The following is an 18,915-nucleotide window of genomic DNA, read 5'->3' as shown; positions in this document are numbered from 1 at the left end:
ACACTGTGAGTTTGATAGAAGGAATTGGAAAAGGCAAAACACTTAATAGCACTGGGACTCTACGAGGTGGCAGGACCTCGTGAGAAATCGGTGAGCAAAGCATGTGGCCTGTATGGACGGTAACTGGTTGTGCGATGGTAATCAGCATCCCCCCCGACTTTTTTCCTCGCTACTGCGCAGACCTCAGAGGTGCACGCACAGCAGTAAGTTTTGCAAATGGAAATCAGTGCTGTGACCCGCATCAGCAAGTTGGCCATGAAATAGTAAGATGGCTGAATTCCGCATGCAACGATTATCCACCGACATAGAAAATTGAGAAGTATTGGAAGCTCTGACGGGCTTAAAGACGGGCAATTCCCTAGGCCCGATGAAATGTATCCCAGGCTGCTGTGAGAGGCAAGGCAGCCAACTGTAGAAGCTCCGAGACAATTTTCTTAATTTCTCTCTGGCCACGGGGGGAGTGCCAGAGGACTGGGGAATGGCTAATAATGTTCCACTTTTAAGGAGGGGTGGGGTGAATGAACCAGGAAATTATGGACCGGTGAATCTGATGTCAGTGGCAGGGAACCTATTCGAGAAGATTTTGAAGGAGTGAATTCATACCCAGTTGGAAAGGCATGGGTTAATTACGGAGAGTCAGCATGACATTGTCAGAGGGAGATCGTGCTGAACAAATTGGTTAGAATTTTTTGAAATGTGATCAGGTGTATGGATGAGCAAAGTTCAGTTAATGTAGTTTATAGGGATTTTAGCAAAGCTTTTGACAAGGTCCGACATGGGACACTGAGAAGGTTAAAGCACGTGGAACTGGAGGGAAACCTGGTGAGATGGATCAGAAACTGGTTTGGTGATAGGACACCAAGGGTAGTGATAGAATATTGTAGAACATGGATGCTTCCCCAGAGCTGCAATGATGATGTTACCTAGTAGGGTGACAAAACAACCTCATCCACAACCCAAGCTACAAATCTTCTTGAAAAAATCCAGGCTGTCCTCTTAATATAATTTGAAGGGGTTTAGTCCGGCCCATAACACTTCGCTTGTTATCTTTAAAGCAAAGAAGACTGAGGGGCGGGGGACATGATTAAGGTATACATGATTGAGGGGTATAGACAGGATGAATGGAGAGCAGCTGGTCCCCTTGGGTGAGGGGTCAATCACAGGTTAAAAAAAGTATATGGTGGGAATCTGGAATGCACTCCCTAGGAAGGTATTGGAAGCTGGAAACCTCACAACCTTTAAAAAATATTTGGATGAGTACTTTGAATATCACAACACTCAATGATATGGGGCAAGTGCAAGAAATTGGGATTAGCGCGCTACTAGGTGGGTGTTGGGCACGTATGTGTGAGATGATCTTAACTGAGGCTTGGTAAATTACTGTGCATCATTCTGTAGGTGAACAAAGTTGGTTGTGAAAAGTTGCTTCAGTTTCAGTGCTTGTTTCAGCTATAAAAAGCTGAAACCAGAAAGCCAACAAGAGAGTCTGAATACTCAAAAGGGGAAATAAAGGCAAAAAAACACCTGGTCATATTGCAGATCTATTTAAAAGTGCACAAGTCAGACCAGAATATAAAATTTGCAAGTTCCACTGTTTTATTTTTCCCTCTGATTCACCCGTAGGGTAGCTGGAAGGATTTTCAAAAGAAGAATCTGTTATTGAGGAATAAATATGTTTCTCTCTGAAGTTGTCATTTATTAACTGTCAGAATACTTGTGTGTGGAGCTTCAAAGAACAGCGACAAATGCAGAAAATGTGAACCGTTACAAAATGAGAGCAAAGTGAGAGTAGCATTGGCTAAATACTAACTATTATCACTTTACACCATCACTTCCCCTTCCTCCTATCTCTGTAAACATTACCAGCCTCACACCACTTGGAGATTTCTGCATTCCTTCAATTCTTACCTCTTCTGTAGCTTCAAGATGAATCACACATCAATCCATCACTTACCCCCAGTTTCTGAATTTCTGTCCCTTAATCTGTCTAGCTCTCTACCTCTCTTTTCTCCTTTGAAATATAAGATTTACCTCCTTAATTAAGTTTTTGTCACTTGTCTTTGTATTCCCTTATCAGACTTTGTATCAAATTTTGTTTTGTAGAACTCCTGAGAAGCATTTTGAGACATCTTTACCATGTTAACACTCCATAAACGCAAATTGTTTTTGAATTACAGAAATGTTCAGAATAACAAATCATCCTCTACAAAAGTGTGAAAATCTTATTAAATTCTTTAATAGCAGTCACTGTGTACAAAAAAAATCGTCTTTTTTCTGACAATTGCAATCATTTCAGGTTTAGAATTGACATAAAATATCAGCTATAATCATATTGAATAACCGTGACTTGAGAGGACATATGATCTGATCACCTTCCTGATTATGATTTGCAAGGGTTAAGCTTATGTTAACGTCAAAAAACGCATCCACTTATTTAAGTGGTAAAAGGAGAACTGCTTGACTGAAGCTTGACTATTGACAACAGTTGGTAGTCCATGAGTTAAGCAGAAAATTTACATCTGTAGCAGTTTCAAAAGTGTTGTCTATATGAGGCAGCTGCCAGACAGCTAGTTCAGCAACAGCTCTGCATAACCATCACAATGATTGCTATTTGCAAACAAAACTGTTCAACAGGTACAAGTGCACTTGCCCCAGAGGTATATCATAGCAAGTCTGGAAGGTCGATTAAAAATACAAGAAAAACTTGTCAAGAGTGCCTTTCAATTGCAACAATTCATCTGTAAGTATCTATAAAATGCAACATGCAAAAAAAAAGTCGTATTTTGAGTACAGAGACAATGAGAACTGCAGATGCCAGAGAATCCAAGATAACAGAGTGTGAAGCTGGATGAACACAGCTGGCCAAGCAGCATCTCAGGAGCACAAAAGCTGACATTTCGGGCCTAGACCCACTCTCTGATGAAGGGTCTAGGCCCGAAACGTCAGCTTTTGTGCTCCTGAGATGCTGCTTGGCCTGCTGTGTTCATCCAGCTTCACACTGTGTTATCTCATATTTTGAGTACAACTCTTCATTATGTTCTTCCTCCACTAATTTATACACATATCACAGAAACCAGGTCATTAGGCAGCTAAGTTTTAATGTTAAGGTAATTATAGTGGCAGTACCTTTCTTTTTAAACATTTAACAATTTCCTCCAGAACCCTAGGGAGTTGTTGCTTTTCCTGAGGCTGAAATGGTGGTGCACCCAGTATGGCTCAAGTGATGAAAGGCTCTTTAAATGGGGACGGTCTTGTGTCTGAGTTTAGTACACTTAGGGAGCAATAGATCAGTTTGACAATTTGGAGTTGTACTAAGACCACCATGCAAAGGTAGGTCTAAAATCATGGCTTCTCATTCCAGGACAGTACATTTTACAGATACTGCTCCTGTACCCTCAAAAGAGGCTGTAGATGCTAGGTCAATTGAATTTTTCAGAACAAGGGAGAGCAATCAATTATCTGATGTATAAGCCAAAAGATATGGATCAAAAGCATAGACAATTGCAGCATGGAAGCAGGCCTTTTGGCCCAACTTGATCCTGCTGCCCAGTTTTCAGAATTAATCTAGTCCCAAATGAATGGAAATGAGATTCTGATCTATCATCATTTCATTGAATTACACAACAGGCTCGAGAGGATGGAAGACCTAGTCATGTTCTTACAGATCTCATGCATTTGCAAATATACCAACATGATTGATTGCTGGTCATACAATTTCAGGGTTCTCCACTTACTTATTTTCATTAAGGTTCCAAATTTCTCTTAAAATGGTCAAAGGGTAGATAAATGGACTCATGGTATAGATAAATCATGGGTGTAATAATGGCACAAGCTCAGTGGGTGCTAAAAGGTCAAGTGTTCATGTGCATACACATGAAAGCTGTGTTCATCCAGCCTCACATTTTATTATCTTGGATTCTCCAGCATCTGCAGTTCCCATTAACTCTGATACAATTTTAACCTCACTGCGAAGCCTCTTCCAGGGATGCCTAACCTGAAGAAGTTACCCTCCTCCCTCCGGACCAACCTCAGGGAATCTCTCTCCCATTGCAACTCTCTTGTAATCTCTTCGGCCTTGAAACTGCTCGATCTTCTTTTCTCTCCATCTTCGGTCCGCCTCCCCCTCTCTCCCTATTTATTCCAGAACCCCCACCCCATCCCCCTCTCTGATGAAGGGTCTAGGCCCGAAACGTCTGCTTTTGTGCTCCTGAGATGCTGCTTGGCCTGCTATGTTCATCCAGCCTCACATTTTATTATCCATGAAAGAGGTGTGTTCACTTTTAGAGTACACCTCAAAAGTCAAATACAAATAATCTGCATACACTAAATTGACAATCAATATGGTTTAGTTATCAATGTACATGACAAACAAGGTTTCTTTCTCTACTTTAACAGATTGCAGCTGATTGAGAGGTGTCATTTGGGTTCAAAATTCAGTGCAAATGGTAAAAGCCTTTGAAAGTCTTTGAAAGTGATGCGTCACAGTAGCTTTATATGCAATCCACTATCTGTTCTGAGGTCTGTGATGGATTGTAAACCATGAAGTGGAATTGGTCGAACCCTGGACATTTACTGCATGCAGCACCTAAAAGGAAAAAAATAGAAAGACTCAGTTATGTGACTTAACAGCAATGAACTTGTTATCTTGAACCACATGGTCCTTGTTCTAAAATGTTTCTAATGGTTTTGAGTGATACATATTTACAAGTGAATGAACTTCAACCTTACGTCACTGTGAAAAGCCACATTTTTTTCAAAAAGGTAATAGTAAATTTCCAACTATTGATGTGAGCTACCACAGAACTATTCTTCCCCAATTTGAACGTTGTTCTTGTTTTGCTTTAGATGAATATCATGAACTACAAAGTCAAAAGAAGCAGAATCTTGACAAAGATTAAAAGCTATCACTTGTTAAAATCAACAATACTATTTATAATTATAATACAACTTCGATTATCAATCTTGAATCTAGCTTTTCATTGAAAACTAGCTGAATTGCTTAATGTACATTTTAGGCTCCCTTCCTAATAGTACGGTCAACACACAGCAGGTGGACTGCTGTGGTTCAAGAAGACAGCTCAGCACCACCTTCTCAAGGGAAATTCAGGACAGGCAATGAATGCTGGCCCAGCCAGTGACACCCATGTCCCACAAATGAATAAAACAAAAGGTCTCACCCCTTCCTCTGTTCCCCTTCTATTTCTACCCGTTTCATTTGCCCAATCTGCCCTTACCGCCTCCCATTCTGGGAAAGAATAATTCATTCAGGAATCTCACTGTTAAGAAGGTATGAAAAGCTGCAGAGTAACTGCTTCAAATATTTTTGTCATGTCTGTTAAACTTTACACTATGGTCAAGAGTGGTGACCTGATCTTGGACCCAATTCAATTGTCTTCACAAAATACCTGTTCCAGTGGCTCTTCAGCAAAGCCAATTGGAATTATCAGGTTGTCTTAGTAGTATAATTTATTGTCAAATGTTAATAATGTATAATATTTAGAATAACCAGTCAGACTCAGTACGGAAAGACACTAGGAAGCTCGGAGGAACATAGGGATCTTGGAGTGCTTGTCCAAAGATCCTTGGAGGTAGCAGGACAGGTTAATGGGGTAGTTAAGAAGGCATACAGGATGCTAGCCTTTGTCACTCATGGCATAGATTATAAGAACAAGGAGGTTATGTTGGAGCTAACCTAACAGAACTTTGGTTAGGTCATAGCTTGAGTACTGTGTCCAATTCTGGTCTCCATTCTATAGGAAGCCCTGCAGGAGGTTCAAAGGAGATTCACCAGGATGGATGCCTGGATGGAATATTTCAACTAATGAAGAGAGGTTGGATAAGATTAGGTTGTTTTCTCTGGCGTAGAGAAGATTGGGGGCGGGGAGGTGGTACCTGATCGAGGAATATGAGATGATGAGAAGCATGGACAGGGTGAATAGAAGGCAGGTCTCCCTTAGCTGAATGGTCAAAAACATCGGGTATAATTTTAAAGTGAAATGCAGCATGTTTAGACAAGATTTAATAGATTAGATTAGATTAGATTGGATTCCCTACAGTGTGGAAACAGGCCCTTCCGCCCAACCTTTCTCACCCAGTGTGGTCAAGGTCTGGAATACACTGCCTGGGAGGTTAGTTGAGTGAGGAAACCTCACGACCTTTAAAAAGTGCTTGGATGACCACTTGATATGCAAAATATTCAAGGCTAAGGGCCTAATGCAGGAAAGCAGGACAAGAGTAGACAGTTGTATATTTTAGGCAGTATGGAATCAATATGCCAAAAGCCCTTTTCTGTACTGTATGTTTCGACCATTCTAAAACATTTGAAGCATGATGGCAACAACAATAACTTTCATTTGTAGAATACCTTTAACAAAACGAGGTGCCTTTTATTTTTGCATTAAGATGAGAGCAACACAAAGAAAACCAATGCTGGCTTCAGCTTATATCTGCATTTATTGGCCAATTAGTGGCTACCAAACAGTCAAGCAGCCAAACAGAGGTGTAGTACAAAGATGGTCTGGCCACACTTCCGCTGCTACAGTCCAAGGTGATAGCGACCTCAGGTCATGTTGATGGCTCAGCTGTTGTAACTTTGAGGTGAGAATACAGTTGTCCTCATCTGGAATAATTGGAAATGGCCTGAACAAAGACTCAACAGCTCTAGTTTCATCTGTCAGAGACAGACAGAGAGATAAACTGCTGACAAGTGTTTAAGTCCAATCTGACTCTTCTTTAGAAATAGAAGAGGCTGGAAAAGTGATGGGCTTCAAGCTTTAAGATAAACAGAGGCAGGAAGGAAGAGCAATTGAAATAGGTAGGAAAACTGCCCTGGAGCAAAAGGCACAGCGTGCTAATAGAAATACAGGGACAGGTATAGAAGAAGAGTGTGTGTTAATGGAAAATGTGAATAGCAGAAAATAGGTAGCTCCACATCAAGCCACATGGTGTCAGAGTGGCTTATTCAAGATGGAGGTCGGAATTCGTGGTCTGAAGATTTTCAACTTTATGTTGAATCTGAAGGTTGTAAAGTGCCAAAATGGAAAATGGGATGCAGTTTCTCCAGCCAGCTTTGGGCTTTACTGGATCACCGCTGCAGGCCTAGGACAAAAACATTAGCACAACAGTAAGATGGAGTATTAAAATGTCAGAGCGACAGGTTGAGGCCATTTACCAGACAGGACAGACCCATTCTGCAAAGCAGGCACTGAGTCTGCATTTCTTGTCACCAAGTGTACATGAAATCACTCTTCACAGACGTGGCCAAGCCTGCTGAGTCTCTCCAGTGCATTTTTTTTTAAAAAGATCATTTCTCTAGCATCTGCAACACTTTGTTTTTGTGAACAAATATCTTGGTATCCAGCTTGAAATTGCAGTGCAGTACCCAATTCAATCAATGATTTCTCCGAACATCTCACTGGATCTCAAATGGATTAACCAAGGGATTTGGAAATTTGAAAATGTTACATTTTTATTTTTAAATCATTCATGGGATGAAGGCGTCATTGGCTAGACCAGCATGTATCGCCCATCCCAAAGGATCAACCATATTGCAGTGGTTCTGGAGTCACATGTAGGTCAGGCCAGGTAAGGCTGTGAGTTTCCTTGCCTAAAGTGCATGAGTGAACAGGATGGGCTTTTTCCTGACAATTGATCATCATTAGATTCTTGATTCCAGACTTTTTAAAATTGTGCTGGTATTCAAGCCCTAGTTCCCACCACGTTTCCTGGATCTCTGGATTAATAGTCCCATGATAACACTGCTAAGCCATCGCCTCCCCTCGCTGTTTGCAAATAACGCTAGAGCAAACGTTAAGTAAATTGGGGTTTTTTTTGTTTGAAAAACATTACAGTTATGCAGAGATTAGCGTGACATCCTCTATCCTTAAAATGTTATGTTAATATTAGAAAAAGACCCACGAGAGAACAGGAAGCTCAAAACAAAAATAGCCAAATAAGATCTGAGTCCTGTTATGTAGTAATTGATGGCACTGGCTGAGTCTAAAAACTAATCAGAAATCACTGCTAAAATCATTAATAACTCCTACAAATCCAACAACAGATGAATTACAATTCTAAAATACAGAGTATTTAAGAGCTATATTCAGAATTCCCACATTGGACCAAGAATTGATAGGTCGAGGGTTCAGAATTGGAAATGTGGCATTTATAATTGGTTATTTCTTGAAGTGAAGCCAGCAGAATTATGTATTTCACTCTCTATCGTCAATTTTGGAGTTAGTGATACTTCTGCAACACAGTTCACTGTTCTCTAAAACAAAAAACAGAAATCGCTGGAGAAATTTGACAGGGCTGGCAGCATCTGTGGGAAGAAAGCAAAGTTAACATTTCAGGTCCAGTAACTCTTTTGATGTCATCATTATACATTTGGATTTTATGTAGCAGACTATAGTTCTTGCGTTTTTTCCCTTGGGCCACCGCATTCTTTTCAAGAGCAGACATACCTTAGGTCGCTTTATGCAAACTCCCTTATTCTCTAAATTATAGTAATATGATACATTTGAAAGTTGGTGCAAAAGGCCACACCAATGCTCTAATATCTTACTTAACAAAAAATTATAACTAAAATGAAAACCTGATCTGAGTAAAAATTAACAGCCCAGAAGAATTCAGTGGCATTATTGATTATTTTTCCCTTGGTAAAAATACTTTTCATTCTTTACAATAACTTCACTTAAGTATTCTCTTTGCTCATTAAGCCAGGAGGAAAAATGTCCCAGGAGAAAAAGGAATCAAAATGATAACATTATTTTTGCCAGACTATCATTCCAAAGAAATCAAAGGATATAGCGAGTCAGCAGAAATGTAGAATTGAAACCATTCAATTAAATCAGCTATGATTCTGTCAGCGGACTCACAGGGCTGAATGGCCGACTCATGCTCCTTATTTATTATGTTCAGTTTTATGAACCATTCTCCCCTAATATTCTCTGTTAAGCCAACTCCGGTGTCTATTTCAGTCCTTTGACAAAATTTGTGCTACAAATGTCCTCAAGACGGAAAAGATTGAATTGTTTTGATATTCAGAATTCAAGCACTCTGTCCTTTAGTGGTCTCACAGGACAATAAATGTAGACTTTTATACTTTGCAATATTTGTTACCTATTTCCCAGCAGGTAGTGAATGGGTGAGACAAAACTAAACCAGTCAGCCCGTTATAAATTCAAACTGTTTCTTTTCTAGCAGATATTCTTTACTCGACATTTCTATAAAGTGACTCAATCTTATAGCGTGAAAACATGCTGTGAAAGAACTACAGTTGGCTTTCAGCTCTGGGAAAAAAAACATATTGCAGCACTCCAGGAGATAGGGCTAAACATGTTGATTTGTGCATCCTTGCAGATCAGAATAATATTCTGGATTACCAGTGGGGTTATCCACTTCGATAAATTAAAATGCAACACAGTAAAGTGTGCCATGTTTTGTCAGCTTGAACAATTCTCAACTGGACTCAAAATTCTACACAAACAACAGCTAATTACTGCAAAAGGCCACCTCTATCACTGAAGATCTACACAAAACAAGGTTGAGCTATTTATTTAAAGCAACCACCATTTGAGGGATATGGACCAGGACAGCAGGCAGGTGGGATTAGTTTAGTTTGAAATTATGTTTGGCATGGATTGGTTGGAGCAAAGTGTCTATTTCTATGCTGTATGACTCCATGACTCCGTGAAAACAGGCCCAATTTACTCACCCTCTCCTCAAAGCAGTCTGTCCTGGTATCAGCTTAGTGAACATTTTTCTGACAGTTCCAATACCAAAATCTTTCCTATTGTACCCTCCAGTCCCTTTGAAACATAGAACATAGAACATAGAACAGTACAGCACAGAACAGGCCCTTCAGCCCACAATGTTGTGCCGACCATTGATCCTCATGTATGCACCCTCAAATTTCTGTGACCATATGCATGTCCAGCAGTCTCTTAAATGACCCCAATGACCTTGCTTCCACAACTGCTGCTGGCAACGCATTCCATGCTCTCACAACTCTCTGCGTAAAGAACCTGCCTCTGACATCCCCTCTATACTTTCCACCAACCAGCTTAAAACTATGACCCCTCGTGCTAGCCATTTCTGCCCTGGGAAATAGTCTCTGGCTATCAACTCTATCCATGCCTCTCATTATCTTGTATACCTCAATTAGGTCACCTCTCCTCCTCCTTTTCTCCAATGAAAAGAGACCGAGCTCAATCAAACTCTCTTCATAAGATAAGCCCTCCAGTCCAGGCAGCATCCTGGTAAACCTCCTCTGAACCCTCTCCAAAGCATCCACATCTTTCCTATAATAGGGCGCCCAGAACTGGACGCAGTATTCCAAGTGCGGTCTAACCAAAGTTTTATAGAGCTGCAACAAGATCTCACGACTCTTAAACTCAATCCCCCTGTTAATGAAAGCCAAAACACCATATGCTTTCTTAACAACCCTGTCCACTTGGGTGGCCATCTTAAGGGATCTATGTATCTGCACACCAAGATCCCTCTGTTCCTCCATGCTGCCAAGAATCCTATCCTTAATCCTGTACTCAGCTTTCAAATTCGACCTTCCAAAATGCATCACCTCGCATTTATCCAGGTTGAACTCCATCTGCCACCTCTCAGCCCATCTCTGCATCCTGTCAATGTCCCGCTGCAGCCTACAACAGCCCTCTACACTGTCAACGACACCTCCGACCTTTGTGTCGTCTGCAAACTTGCTGACCCATCCTTCAATTCCCTCGTCCAAGTTAAGATTACATTCACCTTCCCTATTACCCACAAACTTAAATGCTTGTACTTTGTGATTCATGTTCGAGGATACCCAAATTTATCTTTCTGTAGCCTTTATCCAATTAAATAATATTCAGCTCCTTTCATGATGGTGTACATTAACGTTCTTTGGCAGAAGCAATTATGCAATCAGCTATGGACATTCAGAATCATAGTGTAGGCTGTTAAACATGGGTCAATTTTAAAAATCTATTCCTAGCATACTCCCTTTGCTAGCAAATGTGAATGGTAATTTCAAGTGGAAAAATGCACAGTTCAATATTCAATACACTACAATATACAGGCAGACAATGCCTTTCGCTCTCTTCAACTCCAGTATTATCAGCCTTTCCATCTTCTCACCGTAGCACCATGCTTCTGAGTCCAACACTCTGGCTGCAGCTGCTTTTGAAGACAGATCTGTACATCTTCAACATGACTTCATGGATATGAACTCAACTGATTTGGCACTATATCCCACAATCTATCCACTGTGTTTTCAAATTTCGCAAATGGAATATAGAGAACACTTGAATCTACAATTGTCTTTGATCTCTTCATATAGACTTTTCACATAAAGCTCCTATTTCTTCAGCTTTGTATTGTCCATTGTGAATTTCTGTGGCCTCTCTCTCTCCAAATCTATTGGGCATTCTTTGAACAGATCCTGATTGCCTCCTCCAAGTCCGTCCCATACCCACCAAATACCTATTTTTATTTAGGTCCAATTTTGATTAGAAAATAAAGTACTGCAGATGCTGGAAATATGAAATAAAAATGCTTGTGCAGGAACCGAATTAACATTTTATGCTCGCGATTTTTCATCAAAATTGTGAAAAGAAAACGATTTTAATTGGTTACAAGCAGCTCAAATGGATGACTTTAAAAAGAACAAAAAAATCTATAAAGGTGCATGACTTGGTCGGTGGGATGCAGGACCAATACATAGAACATAGAACAGTACAGCACGATACAGGCCCTTGGGCCCACGAAGAAAATGGTAATGTGACAGGCAAGAAACAATAGTTTATCGAAGAAGTGTGAATGGCAGAATGATGAAGTGCTACTGTTGGACAATAAGAACAAAATAAAAATTATACGAAAACCAGAATATGGAAGAGATTACAGCCAGGATTTGTTAAGTCTGGAAGCTGCAGAGTACCTAATTGCATGATTCTAACCCCTGTGACCTACCTATTCATAGAATCATAGAATCTGTACAATGCAGAAGCAGGCCATTTGGCCCATCGAGCACCCCACCCAGACCCATCCGTCCAACCTTATTCCCTGTAATTCTGCATTTCCCATGACCTATCTACCTATTATGCAGCTACCATAGACATCTTACATATTAAGTTAACTTATGAAAAAGAATCTCTGCTAAACTTAATCATGGGCCTTTGAAAGTGCAGGTATAATGCCATTTGGCCTCTCCCATCCAACCCATATCAATTTAGATGTGCTGGAAAAAGTATGAGATGCTAGTCATTAAGAAATTATGTATTTACATCATTACATTGCAGTGATTTCAAATGTTGGGGAGGAGGCCATTCAGTCCACTAAACCTATTCTACCTCAACACTATCCCTACATCCTAAATGGCATTCATCTCCAGAAATCCATGTCTTGAACATACCCAGTGACTTAGCCTCCACAGGGTTCTGGTTGTATTTCATGCATTGTTCAAAGACAGGGTTTCAGCTATGGTTGGGGTCAGTTGATCAAAATGTCTCTCTAGCTAGCACAAAAGGAAGGAGGCATAACATGCAGAATTTTACATATTTTTGCCACAATGAACACAAACCTGTATCCAAGTGAGCAAGGACAGGTATTTTTAAGTCGAGTCTACAAGGTCATAGAATGAATGTTAAGTGCAGAGATAATGGGAACTGCAGATGCTGGAGAATTCCAAGATAATAAAATGTGAGGCTGGATGAACACAGCAGGCCAAGCAGCATCTCAGGAGCACAAAAGCTGACGTTTCGGGCCTAGACCCTTCATCAGAGAGGATGAAGGATCTAGGCCCGAAACGTCAGCCTTTGTGCTCCTGAGATGCTGCTTGGCCTGCTGTGTTCATCCAGCCTCACATTTTATTATCTTGGAATGTTAAGTGCAGTCAAGTTTACTCAAGACTGGTCTAATTCCCATCTGGCTTTAGATTTTCTCTCAGGAAGTTAGTTTCATCATTTATCCTTACAACAGGTTTTGTTTTAAAGACTTACCATAACCCCCAGTTCTGTTCGCACAGATGACTGCACCAAAAAACTTCGGATAATACTTTTGAATTCTTGCAATAACTTTCTGGCAAGCTGTAGTTGGTTCCATTCCCCATCTCATATATTCCACGGCCTGGTAACTAATTTGAAGCAAAAACTTCAAACTGAAATAATCTCCAGATGAAAAATATACTCAAGTAGCAAGAAAAAAAATACACAAATTACCACAAATTTTCTGCATACAATAGGAAACTTTTCTCAGTGTGAGAATTTTTAAAATGCTGCCCGATTTTGAGAAATTCTCGTCAGAACTGTCCATTTACGGAGCATTGAAAGGAAAAACAGCATTCAGAACTGAGAATTGATGCCTTATTTCTGAACCACTGCAAGAACTAAGATTATATCCATTTGGAAAGATTGACTAGGCTAGGACCCTTTTCTCCAGAGAACAGGGAATAAAGGCAAATTTAGAAAAGTCTTAATGATAATGATTCTGAAAGGGTTTGATTGAAAAGACATAGATGATGTCTTGGCTTGTGATCCAAACCAGAACAAGTGGCATGATTATGATATTGTCACTAATAAAACTAATTGGAAACATATGAAAAACCACTTAAGAGTTGAACTAAAAAGGGCAATGGAGGTTAATAGTACGGGTGCATTTAAGGAAAACTTGATGCAAGAATAATTTGGTGTTAAATGAAGATGAGTGGGAGGACGATTTTGCATGGCTTAACAACAAACGTTTTCTGAATTAATGATGCCCAGAATGGAACACAATACACCAAGAAAAGACCCAATCAATGTTTAAGGATCAACATAACTGTTGTTTTTGTATTCTATCACTTAATTAAACTAAGGATCCCATAAAGCCCTTCTTTATAAAACCTGCTAGAACTCTTAATTTTTTGCACCCTCTTTAAATGTGGACCATTTAGTAGATTTGTCTCACCAGACCCTTCTCGCCAAAATACCTCATTTCACATTTCTCTGCACTAAATTCCATCCACCACTGTCTGCCCATTTCACTAGCCTCTGTATTGTCTCCTGAATTCTGTTACTGTCCTTCTCATTTCCGAGTCACTCCCAAATATTGAAAGTGCACTGTTTATAACTAGGTCCATATAATTATCATGAAAAACAGCATTGGTCCCAATACCACCCTGACGGCCAGCAGTGTATACATCACCCCAGTCTGAAAAACAACATTTTAACACTACTCCTTCCCTCAGCCAATTTTAGACTGACTGATTCCTTCAACAGTGTGGGTTTTAATTTTGCTGACATATGGCACTTTGTCAAACATCTTTGAAATTCTATACGGACAACTTCATCCTTCTCTGTTGCTTTGAAAGAAGCCTAGCTGTTCAAACAGGAATTGTTTTCAACAAATTTCTATGAACGTTGGCAAATGCTAGTTTCTAAATGGTAATTAATTTTGTGCTGGAACATTATCTGGAAAGGTTTTCCCAGTGTTCGACTGACCAACTTGCTTTGTGAGGTTTGTTACCTCACCTTTTTTTACATGAAGTAAAGGCAGACATATAACAAGAATACTCTGGCACAAAGTTATTGTTTCCATTGTCTTACCAGACCACAGGGCTGCTGTCTCATTAAACAGAGACAACTCAGGTGAGCAGAGAGATTGAGGAGCAGAGTCCTTCATGGTAACCTTAGCTGGTGTGGGAGTTGAACCTATGATCTTGGCATCACTCTATATGACAAACCAGCCATCCAGCCAACTGATCTAGCCTCTCTTGCACTTGTGTTCCCTTTTCAAGCTCTGTACGCTTTCCATATTCAGTTTGGTTCTCTATATTACAAATCTTACAATTCATCACAAGTCCCTTTTATTGATTTCTTTTTCACTGCTGTACCATTAATCATTTGGGGAACCTGATTTTGGGATGCTCTAGGTTAACTGTTGTTTTACAATGAGTTTTATTCCTTAAATTCCAATCCAAATCATCTCAATTCCTTTCCAAGTTAATCTTCTTCCAATTGTGTTTTTACGCTTCATTGCGCCTCGTCCTTTTCCATGATTATTCTAAACTTGATGTTGATGTAATATTAACCAAATGTTCCCCCACTGCAATATATTCAATTTGTCCCGTTTCCTTCCCAGTGACTAGCCCTAGCACTTTCTTCCCCACTGATCGGGAAATATACTGATCAAGAGTATTTGCTTGTTCATATGTCAGAACATCTCACTATTTGTCCTATTACACCATTGCAAAACCCAGTCTATAATTAAACTTCTCCATTATGAATACTCAATTGCATCTTTCTACATTTTGTTCCTTCCCACTATCTACTGGGCTGTTAGCATAAACTTAGTGACACAAAAGTTCCTCAAAATTAAGGAAATGGACATTGCCCTCGACCCCAAAATTACATCATGCCTCTCCAGTGATATAAAAGTTACTTTGACCAAAACTGGCTCTGAATTCTTTGTCCACCTTGATCCTTCCAGAACATCTAAGTGAAGCCAATGAACAATCTCAAAAGGGATTTATACATGGAAGCAGGAGCCACAGCTGTGGTCCCAAAAGAATACATTTCAACTGTCATTAACATGGAAGAAAAGGCTATGCAAGGGATGGTGAAACAGGAAGGAGCTGGGACAGTGGTAGGTTTAATAAAGAGGCAGTTTTAGAATAAATCATGTTTAACAAAATCACAAGTTTTTTTTACAAGGCAGTAGAAAGTGTAGATGAGAATAATGCAGTCGATGTATTCTAAGTAGACTTGGAAAAAGCATTTGATATAGTGCAGCAAATTTGAGCCAAGCTTGTGAGCAAGGTTAGAACCCATGGGAGGGAGAGCAAAGTTACTCTCAATCTGCATATAAAATTGACTGCATACAGGAAGCAGATAGAATCCCTACAATGTGGAAGCAGGCCATTTGAGCCATCAAGTCCACAGCACCTCTCTGAACAGTGTCCCATCCAATCCCTATCACTCTACATTTCCTGAGCCTGCATGTTCCATGGGCATTATGGACAATTTAACTTGGCCAATTCACCTAACATGCACATCTTTGGGCTGTGAGAGGAAACCGCAGCACCCAGAGGAAACCCACGCAGACGCAGGGAGAACATGCAAACTCCACACAGACAGGCACCTGAGACTGAAATTAAACCTGGGTCCCCCAGTGCTGTGACGCAGTGGTGCTAACCACAGAGCCACCAGGCTGTCCCAGGTATTGCTAACAGTTATTTTTACACATTAAGGATCTCTTCTTGTTGCTTTTCAGACATCAGTGCAAAGATCTCCATTCTTCTTTATGTATCATTGACCTAGACTTGTGCACAGGACACCAATTCAAAATTTATGGCTGATATAAAACTTGTAATTATTGTGAACTGTGAGGAGAATAGTGTAATTCTTTAAAAGGACATATTAAAGAAAGAAAAATGGGCAGACAACTGGAAGAAAACAGTGCAGAGAAGTATGAAATGATTCATTTTGTTAAGAAGTAGTAGAGAGGCAATATAAATCAATGGATACAAATCAAAAGGGTGTGCAGGAATGGAGATGTCTGTATATTTCACTGAAAATGGCAGTGAATCTTGGAAAGAGCGAATCTAAAACACATGGATTTTGTAAATAGGGGCATAACTACGAAAACAAGAAAATGTTGATAACTTTATATAAAATACAGTGCAGCCTCAGGTGGAAAAGTGATTGATGAGAAGGACTCCAGGAATGAGGAACATCTGACACACAGATAAATTGGAGAAATAAATCACTCTCAGCTAAGGCCACTCTCCTTGAAGAAGAGAAGGTTGAGAAGAGATTTTTTAGCAGGTCTCCAAAGGAGACAGTAGATAAGGAGAGTCTGTCCTCATTGATGTCTTCTGGTACATGATTTATGATGATTGACAAAAAAAGCAACAGCAAAGTAGCTTTCACTTCTGCAGCAAGTGGTTAGGATATGGAATGTACTTTCTAAGAGTGAGCTGGAGACAGATTCAATTATGGCTTTCAAAAGAAACGTGGATCATTATCCGGATAGAAAACATTTTTAGGGCTGGGGGGGGGGGGGGGGAGATGCCCAGGGAGTGGCACGATTCAAATTGCTTTTACAGAGATACCGCACAGACACGGCTGGCTGAATGGCCTCTTTCTGTGTTGTAACTATTTTAAGATCCTTTAGTGCCCGTGATCAATAAGAAGAAGCTCCCAATCTTCCCTTTGTTTGAGCCAAATATCCATTATGACTACTGCATCACACAAATTAAATTTGCTGGAATAATAATAATTAGGTTCTTAGTACTCATTGTTAGTCTGGGATCAACTGGAAAGTTATGAAATGTCTATACAATTGAAGAAAATGCAAAAGTCCAAAAATTGCTGTCACAGACATTGTTCTGCTCTATAGGGAGCACCATTACAGCTCTTACCCAAAGACTCCACATTGAAATGGAGTTTACAGTTTGGCCCTACTGTACTTATATCCCAGTTCCAGAAGAAAGATAGCTCAAAATGTTAGGGCTAACGAATGCAGAAATCAAAGAGTTTTAACTGAACATACTCTGCAGCTCGAAACAAAACTCAGAACTGTGCTGTTTCATTCCCTCAAAGAAAATTAGCTCGGAAATTTAACTTTTTTTGAATTTAGCATTGTGTAAATAAATGTGCTGATCCCAGCCACAAAGATGCCTCGTTTGGAGACTTCATGCTGGAACAAACACTGTTCTTGCTTTAAAGCTAGTCAAATCTCAATTGGCAGCTGTCAGCGGAGCAAATGGTGAGTTTCCTTATGCCGTAAGGGCCATTCGTTCACCACTGATGGTCTCGTGTGCGGGCACAACTCAGTAACTGTCTTTACAAGGCAACGCACCTTCTCAGCCATACACACTAAATCCACTGTCTTAAGTTTTCTCCCTGCTAGATTGTTCCTACTTCTGAACTCTATCACCTGGTAAAAAGCAGATCTGTTAAGAAAAGACGTACCTTGGAAGAAGCCGCATCATAATATCTCCATTTCCAGTAGCAGCTGCAGCTCCAGCTGTGCTATCGGCATAAGCACCTGCCCCAGCTATCGGTGAATCTCCCACACGGCTATGAGAAGCACAAATAATTATTGGGAGGTAATGGCCTAGTGGTGTTATTGCTGGACTCTTAGTCCATAAACTCAGGGAACGTTCTGGGGACTCAGGTTCAAATCCCACCAGGGCAGTTGATGGTATCTGAATTCAATAATGAATCTGGAACTAGTGCTCGGATACTGACCATGAAATTGTTGCCAATTGTCCGGAAAACCTATCTGGATTCACTAATGTCCTTTAGGGAAGGAAACTGCTATCTTTACCTGGTCTGGCCTACACGTGACTCCAAACCCACAGTATTATAGTTGATTCTTAACTCTGCTCTGGGCAATTAGGCACGGGCATGAAATTTTGGCCTAGCCAGAGACACCCACATCCCGTGTGTGAATAAAACAAAAGTAAAATGACTGTTGCTTTTGAGTAAATATTCATCTGGATCATGGAGATCACCGCGGGTCAGACAGCATCCATAGAGAGAGAGAGAGAGAGAGAGCAATCTAACATTTTGAGTCAAGATGATTCATCATCAGAGTTGATGTGAAACATGCTCTCTCTCCATGGATGCTGCTCGACCCACTGTGATGTCCAGCATCTGTTGTTTTCAGTATAAATTCTAGCATCCACAACAATTTGCTCCTCCATCTGGATCATCCCTAGAAATTAAATTTTGCTGTTTAAAAAATTCTTAGAAATACCATGCTAATTCACTGAAGAATTCAACACCAAATGATTCCGCAAGTGGGGAAGGAATGCCTCTGGACTAAATGAACACAATAATTTACGCAGCAGTCAATGTTCTCGAATGAGTACCTTCGAAAACATTTACCCAAGAGCCAGGTTTACTTGAAATTGACTCAGTGGTGCACTGAAAATGGGAA

The 18,915-nt window shown here is 40.2% G+C and overlaps 1 protein-coding gene across 2 annotated transcripts in view; it reads right to left on the bottom strand.

Moving 5' to 3' along the window:
- Positions 1-4,328: 4,328 nt before the first annotated feature.
- Positions 4,329-18,915, bottom strand: part of LOC125451069 (N(4)-(beta-N-acetylglucosaminyl)-L-asparaginase-like) — a 36,054-nt gene continuing 21,467 nt past the window's right edge. Inside the window, exons 7-9 of one of the 2 annotated variants that reach the window (XM_048527775.2) lie at positions 17,943-18,050; positions 12,990-13,123; positions 4,329-4,585 (exon numbers count right to left, since the gene is read on the bottom strand). In XM_048527775.2, the coding sequence (XP_048383732.1) occupies positions 4,491-4,585; positions 12,990-13,123; positions 17,943-18,050 (337 nt within the window). In that variant the 3' untranslated portion in view covers positions 4,329-4,490. Of the gene's footprint in view, positions 4,586-4,801; positions 8,321-12,989; positions 13,124-17,942; positions 18,051-18,915 lie in introns of those variants that run through there. The other variant, XM_048527774.2, reaches the window with a different exon arrangement.

The sequence above is a fragment of the Stegostoma tigrinum genome, chromosome 3, assembly GCF_030684315.1.
Source record: "Stegostoma tigrinum isolate sSteTig4 chromosome 3, sSteTig4.hap1, whole genome shotgun sequence".
In the NCBI taxonomy this organism is placed as follows: domain Eukaryota; kingdom Metazoa; phylum Chordata; class Chondrichthyes; order Orectolobiformes; family Stegostomatidae; genus Stegostoma; species Stegostoma tigrinum.
This window is presented reverse-complemented; position numbering and strand designations above follow the sequence as displayed.